The sequence below is a fragment of the Pimephales promelas genome, chromosome 23 (assembly GCF_988280905.1).
Source record: "Pimephales promelas chromosome 23, fPimPro1.hap1.1, whole genome shotgun sequence".
NCBI lineage: Eukaryota > Metazoa > Chordata > Actinopteri > Cypriniformes > Leuciscidae > Pimephales > Pimephales promelas.
The window spans coordinates 3,941,341-3,953,712 of record NC_142791.1 but is presented as its reverse complement, the minus strand read 5'-3'; the positions used below and the strand labels follow the sequence as shown (position 1 = coordinate 3,953,712).

At 35.0% G+C, this 12,372-nt stretch overlaps 1 protein-coding gene across 1 annotated transcript; it reads right to left on the bottom strand.

Annotated features, from left to right (window-relative positions):
- Positions 1 to 5,892: 5,892 nt before the first annotated feature.
- vps26bl (vacuolar protein sorting 26 homolog B, like) lies at positions 5,893 to 11,406 on the bottom strand. The gene is made up of 6 exons (XM_039677242.2): positions 10,941 to 11,406; positions 9,565 to 9,721; positions 9,256 to 9,420; positions 8,922 to 9,097; positions 8,436 to 8,578; positions 5,893 to 7,575 (listed from the first exon to the last, which is right to left on the bottom strand). The coding sequence occupies exons 1-6, from the start codon at positions 11,161 to 11,163 to the stop codon at positions 7,441 to 7,443; spliced, it is 999 nt and encodes a 332-aa protein (XP_039533176.1). The 5' UTR covers positions 11,164 to 11,406; the 3' UTR covers positions 5,893 to 7,440.
- Positions 11,407 to 12,372: the final 966 nt, after the last annotated feature.

The following is a 12,372-nucleotide window of genomic DNA, read 5'->3' as shown; positions in this document are numbered from 1 at the left end:
CACAGATTGCCGATGTGGTCTCAGACTTTTGGACCCCAATATTTATCAAACTCTGTAGGCCATCCAGTGAGTCAGAGAGACAGAATTGCAGCAAAGACAAAGACTGTGATTTATAGGACCTGATGGGGCATAAAGAGCCAGTTTAGTTTAGTCATCGTATTGCCCATCCGCCCCTTTACGTCACACACACCTCCTGTGTGTTATCCCACTCTCCCTGCTGCCCTTAATCCTTCACGGCTCTTAATCGGCATCTCAGCCTTTAAAAAGACCCATACAGTTAGAGACGCTATCCTGCATGCATGTGTCTGAATGCATACAAGCTGCTCAAAATTGGGTTGCCATATTCCAGGGATTAGCATCTGATTTTGTGGATTACAGACAATGCTTTCACAGTTTTGAGCAGATGACTGTGGGAAACAACAAGAGTGTGGCACACGCTGCATAAATAGAGCTTAGACATCCCAGGATGTCCAGTCCTTATATAGTAAAGCTTCCTTTCCATGTGGCCAGATTTACTCAGAAATGTGTTTCTGTGCTTGAAGCTGCGTGACTAAAATACAAATGCAAGTGTACTTGCATTATTGCTACTGGCTGCTTTAAAATGGTTAATTCTATCATGCTTTTAATACATTATATTTGATATAGTTTGGTTCATTTGTTGGCTGTATGCATGTGGCACGGCTTTGTCTAATAGACTTCAAACCATGTGAGTCCATTAATGGTTAATATGAAGGAGGAGAGAGCAGAAAGTAACAGTAGTGGGTCTTTGTGAAGGGGGAGGATTATTGTGCAAAGCTCAAAGACAAATATGACATCATCTCATATGGGAGTGTCAATCATTGTCTAATGTATTCAATAACTACAAAACACTTAGATCATAAAACAATCTATTTTTTATCATCAAAGCTGCATGGTTTCGACCATCTGAAAACATCATTCAAAGCCCCTTCCAATTACCATATCAAAAACAGGGATGTCTTTCTTTAAAAAAAACAACAACAACAACAACAACAAAAACAACAACTCATGATCTTAGTTAATTTAAAAATAAGGTCATAGATTATTTTATTCACTCTCCGTCCTTATTATATTAGCTATAATAATAAAAAAGAAACACACACAATGACCTGATTTCCTGTGCAAGACTCCCCCTGCTCACACAGATGCAACTCTCCTCCACAATACAGTCAAAAGATTGGGAATGACGGAGGCCCTGTCGCTATGGTAACCGGGTTTGTGCAGCTGAGCATTGCGCTTGGAGCGGTTGCTGTGGTTATTGGTGAAGGATTGGAACTGGCCTATTAGCTCCACGCCTCCAAACACTGAAGGCCTAAGAGGTCTGAATAATTTGGCCACTTAATTTAACGAGCTAAGATGTTGTTTCAGCTGGAATTTACTATTTATGCTGCGATAGTGAACTATGCTGCCCAAATTAGCCTCCAGTTCTTTTGTAGGGCAAGACGGTACTGTCACCTTTGGCAAAAAAAAAAAAAATCAGTAAACTCAAATAAATTGCCATTGACATATTTATTCATAAAAATTCTATAATGTATTAAACGTTTAATGATAATATTAAACTGGATAATGTTAAACTAAAAGACTCACCTTTTTGCATTGACGTTTAATCAGCTGAGTTGTGAAATTTTTATTAATTGCTGTCTGTTTTAAAATATTTTTTTCGAATAGTAGTTTCTAAATGTTTTTTTTAAATATTTATTGTGTTTAATTTTTGTTATTTCTACTTGTACAGCACTTTGGGGCAGTAGTGACTGTTTGTAAATGTGCTTAATAAATAAACCTTGACCTTAAATATTAATTTATCGTTATTATTAGCAGTAATAGCAATAATTATTATTGATTGATATTATTTAGTGCTGTCAAATCGATTAATCGCAAAAAACCACATGTAACATAAAAGTTTGTAAATATATATTTACTAGGGCTGTGCAACGATTAGTTGCGATTAATCTCATCCAAAATAAAAGTTTGTGTTTACATAATATGTGTGTACTGTGTATAATTATTTTGTATATAAAAATTCAGACACATGCATGTATATATTTAAGAAAAATGTGTTATTAATATATAAAATATTTATATTTAATATAAATTATGTATAGTATATTCATGCAAATATTTCTTAAATATATACTACATGCATGTGTGTGTATTTATATATGAGAAATAATATATTATGTACACACAAACTTTTATTTTAATTGCGATTAACCGTTGCCCAGCCCTAATATTTACACACACACATATATATATATATATATATATATATAACACATATATGTGGTATGTATTTATATATATATTTTTTTTTTTACAAAACATTAAGTTTGATGCAAGTAATTACGATTAATCGTTAAAATTAAGCACTAGTATTATTTCAACCGAAACCTTTTATTTATTTTTTAGAAATTAGATTGCATTTTCCTAAATGAAAAGTGATTTTATTGCACACAAGGAACAAAACAGACTCCCCGAGGAATACGTCTGCTTCACGGCTACTCTCTGTATTGTGTGACAGATTCAGTTCAGGATTTGAATACAAAGGCTTGTTATTTCTCCTCAGGCCTCATTAGAGTGTATGGGCTTGAATTCTGCAGATGTAGAGAAAGCGGACATCAGCTATGATCAATACTCATCCAGGTTTCTCTTCTGCTTCAGAATTCACTTGGAAAACACAGCTGTCAGCACCACGGCCAGACGATCAATAACATAATCTTCTCAAAGCCAGAGCACTGTTGTAAACTCATCGGCTAGAGGGTCTTCCTTTATACTCGTCAATTTAAAATAACTGTTTTCTCTTTGAATTTATTTTAAAATGTAATATATTCCTGTCCTGTGATGGCAAAGCTGAATTTTCAGCATAATCGCTCCAGCCTTCAGTCACATGATCCTTCAGAAATCATCCTAAAATACTTATTTGGTGCTGCAAGAAACATTTCTTACTATTACAAAGTTGTGCTGTTTAACTGCTCTTTTCAGAAACCATGATACATTGATTAATTAAAAAATGTGGCCTTTTCTCATCAAAATGGCTATGACTGTGTGCTGACTAGTCAAATAAGGCATAATTCTGCCCTCTAGGGGTTATCAAGTGCCACTGCTGCTGACTGATATGAACCATTTAGATACCCAAATTACCCTCAAAACGAGCCATTTCCCCCATATATCAGTTTCATTTTACACTGAGCAGTGGCGCCTCCAGAAATTTTTCGTAGGGGTGGCCAGATGGGGCCAGTTAAAATCTTGGGGTGGCACACCAAAACTACAGTATAAACCATAATTTCAGAATTGTTTTCTACTGTTGTAATAAACCAGCCTGTAGAAAACTATCAGAAAGACTTAAGGAAACTCCTACTGATATACTTTGGTTTGTTGTGTAATATTTAATGTTACTAATTATATTAGTAGGGCCCAACTAATATATATTACATTGTATAATGATATATATTATATGATATATAAGGGTCCTTGCCCCACAGTAAATTTCCAGATACTTACATAATTGTGATGAATTTAATCATTTTTAAGTTATTAGTTTGCAGTGTAAGATTACAGTTAACACATTTAAATATTACATAAATGTATTATGAATTTTTAATACACTTAATGAGTGTATACATCAGCAGCAAAAAGTAATTCTTGAAAAAATCTGCACAGTAATTTTATAAAATCTAAATATGTTAATAAAACAAATTACTATTAGTTCTCTTTTAAAATTCAATCAGGCAATCATGTCACAATTTTATATTTATATATTAATGTCAAGAATTCAGAAGTGCATAGCCTAAACTACAAATAAATTATATACAATTAAATTATGCTTATTTAAAATGTATTGAGCAGGCTAGGTATAACAAAATATATTGGCTTTTAATAATATTTCAGTGCGCAAACCCATGATTACATGAAAAACAGAGAGCACACAGCGTGTATGCGCATCGCGGGTGCAGATTGATGTGCTCAAAGCAACATGGAGTCACAGTGTGCAGCAGCACTGCGCTTCAGAAGTGTGCATTTAAAAGCTCATGTCACAAATCGAAGAAATGTTGAGCGCACAAATCCAAGTGCGATTTGTTCCTTTGTTTCACAGTTATTGTGCGTTTGATGCCGATTCATAATCCTTGTGATATGTATGTGTGATCTAACAGAACACGGTAGTGAGTCGTTTAAAAACAGCAACAAACTCCAAGAAAATAAAGTAATTTTATGCGAATATACAGACTTTTATCTACAGATCATGCATTTATAATGTCAATATATCATATTGGAGAGAGTTTTACCGTGCATCCAAGAGGCGCGCGTGCTGTTTGAATATGAATGGAGAATGATGACAGCCGCAGAGGAGGGAAAACGAGTTTATACTTTAATGATGTAAATATACTTCTGTTCTGTCCCTCACGTTAAGCTATGGAATGACTTCAGATGACTTTGTCACCCAAACTGACGTAAAAAAAGCGGGAGGTGCCGAAAAGCGCGCTGTTTGCATCCCTGCCTGTCCGAACGTGGCAAAAACGCACCTAAAAGCTGCTATAACAGTATACCATTTGGCACTTAAAAAGCACGTCACGACACATAATTCCCCGTCTTCTTTTACTTAAGAATATTTTTGACTTATTTATAAAATGCATAACTGATGCTACAAAAATTAATACTGGCCATTGGGGTGGCCAATGGGGTGGCCAGGAGTCGGCCAGGGGTGGCCATGGCCACCCCTGGCCACCCCCTGGTGGCGCCATTGACACTGAGTGCCATTGCTGGTGAAATGAGGACACGTGACACACTGGAAGTTTCTATGAGGGAAAAGAGCGTTGTTTTTGTTGTTTTTTTGAGGAATCAGTAAAAACAAATTTCATATACAGCACAAGTACTGAAAGAGCATTTAGATCACATGTGTGTTCTGCACTCCTGTTTGACATCTAGCACAGATCTAGAATCCCTTTTGTAAACTCTGCTAGTACCTTAGAGTGATTTCTAAATCATATACTTACAATTCTGTAAATATATACTGTACATACATAATATTAATATAGAAATATGGTTATCTAATGCCATTTTAAGCAGCACTTTTTTGCACAATGATAAATGTAAAGAAAGTTAGGAAACAATTAATTCTTGGTTCCTTCTTTGTTTTGGAAGGAGACACAGTGCTAATTTACCATATACATCAAGTCAGTAAACACAGTCTGGCACAGAGCCATGAATATTCAGCAAAGAGATGCTTTAGATTTGTAAAAACAGACAGCAGAGGTATGACTTACTGTACACATCAAAACGGGAGCTTTAGTCCTCAGTGATGGGCCTTGTCATGTTTTCGTTTGACACCAAAAGCAAGGGTTCTTTTCATGCCATATATAAACATATATATATATATATATATATATATATATATATATATATGAAGAGTTCAGATGCAAAAGCCTCTAAATGCCATTTGAAATTTTCTTCTTGAATGATGATTTTTATCAAACTTGTATATTTAAGTTCAGTAATTTCACTTAAATAACAATTAATAGGCAATCATCATTGCCATTTAAGTGAAATCACTGAACTTAAATATACAAGCTTGATAAAAATGATCATTCTAGAAGAAAATTTCAAATGGCATTTAGAGGCTTTTGCATCTGAACTCTTCATATATATATAAAGGCATTTTAGCTAACAATATTCCAAGCCTATTGTGTTTCATCAATATCTCATAATCATTTTTCAGATCTAGATCTCAGTTTATATTCATTCCCTGACACAAGGAACTTTTATTTTCTTACTTAATTGAATGCAAGTACTAACAAAAGACCAATATTGTGAAATTGCAGTCTCAAAGAAGGGAGATCAATCATGATGAGATCATTCATTCTGGTTTTTCGGGCGGATAAACACCTCCAATGGTCCTAACATGACAAGAAATAATCACAACAGTGAGAGCCACTAACAGAGCACTGCTCTGAAAGGCAGCCGTAATAAACCTTTGTCAGGTTAGAAGCCATATTAAATTGAATGCATGTGAAAACGAGGTTGTGAGGGATCGATTTACAGTCTTTACATGTGCACGCACTGTCTTAAGGTATTAGATCAAGACATTTCGTCAGCCGAACAATCAGATTGATATTAAAGAACAGTATAATTCATTGAACTCACTGTAGTTCTATCCTTCGCAGACAAAAATTAAATATGGCACTTATTTGACTGAGGTCTATGGGGTTGCAATTTCAAAATGGGTGTGCAATCACTTCCAGGACATCCCGTATAGTGCGCTAAGTGTTAATGCTTCTGCTTCATCCTGTTCACTTTAACAGCTTAAGGTGCACTGGTATGGTCAAAGATTGCAGGTCATATATTGGTTAGTAAAAGGTTAGAGCAATGACGTAATATGAGAGCTGATCTCCAGTGTTGGTTAAAAAAAAAAAAGACATTAATGCCTCCTGAATTCAAGAAATTATTCACGGACAGGAATTAAAGAACTTTAAACATCAAAGCAGCCTGTGACAACGTAGTAACACTTTAAAATATGGTTGTTCAATAGTTAACCTTATTGTAAAGTGTTACCCAAGAAATTTCAACCAACAACGTCAAACATTTTGGTTTCCCATAACCAAACTATAACAGCAATAATACTGAATTCAATTTCAATGTTTTCCCCTACATTTTAAAATATGGCAAGGAGCTGTCAGACTTTAAAATAGGTGCATTTCAGTTCAGCTACATACTTGTAGGGAAATTAATTTGGTTTGTTAGTTGAATCTAAACTGAAATGTGTGATTAATTTGAGGCTGATATGGAGTTTAGGGTTCCTCCTGAGACACTAAAATCACATTGGCAAAAACCCTGAAGTGCTTATAATTTATCTTCAGGAATGGAAACAAAACGTAAAAAGGCATGTATTGGTAAGCATATATATATATATATATAAAAAAAATCACTAAAATATGAATTAGTTAAATACCATTTCATTAGAAAACAGAAACTGAACACTTTATGCAATGTATATGTTATGAAAGAAGAAATCTACAATAACAAACCATTCAATACAGAACTTTAAAAAGGCTGGTAAAGGAAGATAGAGATGGAATGTGTTTGTGTTGTCTAGATGGACTGCTGAAATGCTTCAATTAAATATACGGTCAATAAATCAATTAATTCCAGGGTGGCGGACAACAAAAGTAAACAATCTCAGAGGAACCGCCAGGAAGAATTTGTAAATATCAAATCGTGTTTTTTGGAATCAGTGTTTCTGCTTTTCACATTCATCCCTTTTTTAAAAGCTACTTAAGAACTTGTTGATCATAAACCGCAATGTTAAGGAATGCGAAATATCATGTTTACGTTGCTCAATCTATTTTGGGAGCACGCGCCTTCTTTAAATCCATGCACACACACTCTCTCTAACACATACACACATGAGACGATTAGCTGACATGGTTAGGTTTAGTTGCTGTCCTCTTTAGCTTGAGAGAGTGCTTTCTCTGAGCTTGCCGAGCCCTCGAAGCGCTGGGAGGCGATGGCGGCCTGATGGGACATGCTCTTCCTCACAATGTCTCCCTTCCTCCATAGTGTAATCTCCTATGATGATAAATAAATAACACATGTTCCAAACAATTAATGATTATTTCACCATTGCTAGGGAAACAAGTATGAATCCTTAAAGGGGTGGTAAAATGCCATTTTCACAAGATGTAAAATAAATCTCTGATGTCCCCAGAGTGTGTGTGTGTGTGTGTGTGTGTGAGGTTTTAGCACGAAATACCCCACAGATATTTTTATATAGCATGTTAAAGTTGTCGCTTTTAAAGGGTTTGCAAAAGCACTGTTTTGTGCCTGGCCCTTTAAATGCAAATGAGCTGCTCCAAAGGGCGGGTGTGTGTTACCAGCTGCGATTACGCAGACACATTAGAATGACAGAAAAAACTGTTCTCCCTTTAATGTTAAAACGGAATTAGTCAAAGGAGACTCCTGTAGAATAAAACAGGACGTCTCTGAATAGTTAGTTGATGCATTTTTGTTCCTGATGTGGAGTTAACTATCTTCAATTAGCATATTGTCATGGTAATCTATAAATCACTCTTATATGAACTGTTGTGAGATAAACACTTTCTATTGCATGTGAAAAAATGGATGCTAAAGTTTGAGCTGATTCACAAATGTACTCTTATACAACTCTTCCTCTTCTCAACATGGAGTGTTCCCGGGGGCGGGGTTTATGTACATTTTAGGGTTGGTGATGTCACCCGCGTGTAGTCCCTACCAGCCATTTGTTGTAGTCCTTTTCTTTAAAAGCAAATATCTTCTTTGCTTTGAACTTTGAGCGTTTTAACTAAAGTTAGAAAAGTGAAATCGTACTTTACCACCCCTTTAAACACAAAATGCATAACTAATTGTTTTACATATTTAGTTCCCTATTTTTCATTTTTTTTAACACCAACCTGTTGTTTGAAGTAACGTCGCTCTTCTTCATCAATGAGTACGAGATTCAGGTAATAACGAACAGAGAATTTCTTATTAATGTCCCTCATGGTGGGCGTCATCTCGTACCCAGCCAGAAAAAGACGGATGGGGATGGATTCACCTAAAGCCATTAAAGACAAAATACAAATGAGTGTAAATGCCCCCTACTGGTGATTGGTTACAAGTGTGTTGTGGTGCTCAGTTTGATCCACTTTCAGAAATATGGAGATTTTTTTAACCTTTATAGGCTTTTATTAACCCCTTGGAGTGGTATGGATTACTTTTTTTGATGGGTGAATGGTCTTTTTGGAGCTTCAAAAGCTTGGCCACTATTCAATGCCATTACAAAACTGGGAAGAGCCAGGATATTATTTAATATAACTCTGATTGTGTTCGACTGAAGAAAGTCATATACACATAGGATAGCAAATAAAAATGTGTGTGATCTATTAATTGTTTCATACCTCGGACAGGTGCTCCATCCATAATCTCGTATTTTGCAATGGTGTCATTTTCATGGTACACATTTGGCCCTGTCCCTGTTGTCTCCCGTTTAATAATATCAATTTCCATGTGTTTGATCTTAATTCGCACCAATAGGAAATAGATCTTCCCCACAATCACATCTTTGAGATGATACCTGCCATTTTCAAGATTTTTAGGAGGGGAAGAAACAGGGGGAAATGCAAAACAATGTATCAGTAAGTGAAAAATATGAATTTTATTGAACTATTTTAACATTTACAAATCATCTAAGACATAAAAACACCTCATCCTCTGGCTGTTTTTCAGACTTACTTCGACTTGTTGTACTCAAACTCAATGTGTAGACAGTCCTCAATTCCCACTTCCATCTTTATGGAGGAGTTGAGTTCTGGATACGTACTGAGCGTGTGCACTACGATGTCCATCTCTTTGCAGATGTCATTCAGTCTCCTGCTGATGGTTGCCCGCAGGAAATAGCTGAGGGAAAAAATTAGAGTTCATTACTCTAATTATATATATATATGATTTGATGTTAAGTCTATCAAATAAATGTACAACATATTGTTGTGTGAGCTCATATACACAATCTTTACTGAACTACACAATGATAGGAACACATACCGTAGTTTTACATTCTGGCCCGTGTAGGACTCGTACGGTTTCTCCACATGTGTGAACTCAAAATCAAAGGTCTGAGATTGAGCCATTTCTCCAGGCCGAGCTAAATCCTTTACCAGAGAGACAAACTCATGATGGTTTCCTCTGTCATAGTACAATTCTACAAAGAAAATTAACAAGACACCAGAGAGAAAATGTGATAATAAATTAGCATATTTTGTTTGTGTACTCTGTTTTATTCTCAAACAATTCTTTAATGGTTTGAGTTAGGTTTGGAACAACATGAGGCCGGTGAATTAACCCTTTAAAATACAACAAAAATAAGGATGTATAAATATCAGGGAAAACATTTGACATTTTCTATACATCCAGGTAACTTAACATTTCTTTCTTCAAGGGTATACTGCATGGCTTTAAAAATAGTGTTAACTTAGAACAATGAGTAACTTAGAACAAGAACAGTTTAGGGAAACTGTTCATTACTGAATATAAAAAACAGGATCTATTGCTTGTGGCAAGCATCCAGAGGTGTGGTTTCTATACCGCCTTTTTTACTAGAGATAGGAAGTTGACTCACTTCGGAGAATCGGTTCTTTTGAACAGATCACATTCAAAGAACAGGCTAAAAAATTCAATTATTATTTTATGAGTAGCACATTTTGGTGCTCAAAATGGGTTTTAATTATAAGGGTGTTTATTTATTTTGCATGTAGCGAAATTCCCATTTCAATTTGTTGTATGCATGATTCAGCTAATATTGTGGTATTTATTTAGAACCTAAAATTTGCAAATACATTAAATAAAACTATATTTTATTTACTTTTCATAGCTGAAAAGTGTTAATACTATTTTTTTTAACTATATTTATTTGTAACATTTATGTTTATTGACTATTAAAAATATATTCACCTCCTCAACGGTTCTCGATAATTACGGAAAATTACTAAACAGGACGGATCAACAGGTCGGTGAGGAACGAGTTATTGGATGAGTGCAGAATAGGATACTAGTGTTTAATCTTTTCCTTTAGAAAAAAGATATCGAGGAGCGATCTCAGAAGGATTCGATCCGAATCGTGTAGGAATCATTAAGACCTGTTTAGTGAACCGGTTCGTTCGATTCATTGAAAATATTCAACTCGAAAGAACGATTCGATCATCGTTAATATGTCATTTGTCACGAGACAAGGTTTTTGTAATTTGACACTTCAGCATTTCTAATGCTTCAGTCTGAGTCCGCTTTATGAAATTTACATGAAAAAAATAAATAAAATAAAAATAAGCACAGAAACACAGATGTACATGTTGTATTGAGCGGTAACATTACAGCACATTCGTTACGTCATGAAGCATCGCTCGTTCATATTACGTTGCACTTACCGATTTGCCCGATAAATTCTATTTTGATCCCTTGATGCTCGAGCCTCTTCCCTGGATTTTTCAGGGTTACATTGACTTTCCCAGAGACTGTCTCCCCGTCGTAAAACAGAAAGTATTTGTCCTTTTTCCCGTCCTCTGTTTTGTGCTCGGCCTTTTTTCTCGTCTCGGCATCATTTAAAACCACGTCAATTTCAGCACTTTGTCCGAAACTGAAGAAGCTCATCCCGACACCTTGTGCTGGACTTAAATCCTTTCGTATTCTAACACCTGGTCCAATTCCACATCAATACAATTGCGTCCTCTTTACAAGCTGCTTTATCTTCTGCAATGCATGTATGTTTATAATATATTGTTTAAGATTCAATTTGGCTAACTCTTCATATGGCTCCTGTTTTACTACCTGCGGAGGATTTTCAGCAATGTACAAACAGACACAAGCTTCAGAAATGATTTTACTTCCGGGATAGTCCACGTAAATATTTTTTTTTTTTTCAAAATAAAGGTCTTATAGAGACTATTGAAATCAAATGTAACATATCGAATTGAATTTATCAAAGGGCAATTGTACGACTGATTAATTGTATTGGGGATTTAAATGCTTTTAGTTTTTTGTATTATAATTTTGTGCACACAAAATGTTATTTAATAACTTAGTTTATATTTAAAACTTAGTGTACTGCAATGTAGTTAATGTCTCCCTCTAGTGAGTAACTTTTATAGGCTCTGCATTAGCACCGGTTACACACACACACATACAGTATTTGACTTTGTCACATGAATGCTTCGTTGAAAACATAAAGTATCTTAGTACAAATATAGGAAGTCCAACAAGATTAAGGCGAATAAGTGCCAAATGGTTTATAAATCTCACTGCACTCTGCCTTTTAAATCTTGATGAAAGGACCGCTTTCAAAGCCTATTAACAAAATATATTAAACTGGCGATTTTTTAATATCATAAAAATAAAAAAAGTGAATGGAAAGCTAAACTGTGGTCAAATTCTTTCATGGCAGTCAATCCTCCGTAAATCCTGTTCAACTGAAATTTAGGGAAAGCCTAATCCAATAATTAAATAATCCTATACTGACTAGAATCTTTTTCAGTTTCACTAACAACTATATCATTCCAATATCTATTCAGTTAGTTACTACTTATTTATTTGATTGGCTAGTACTTATTCCTTTGCAGATAATGACAAGTATCTATCCCATTGTTACTGGCAATGAGTTGCTCATTGTTTGCCACTGAATCATATGGGGATCTGTTGCTCAGATATTAACTATTCACTATGTTTCTATTAACAACTTTTATATGGAATGGATACATAATGACTAACTAGTAACTAAAAATAAGTACATCTGTGCTATTATAGCCTAGTGCAATTGAAAATAGATACTCAATAACTCTTAATAAGAGTAACATTACATAGATA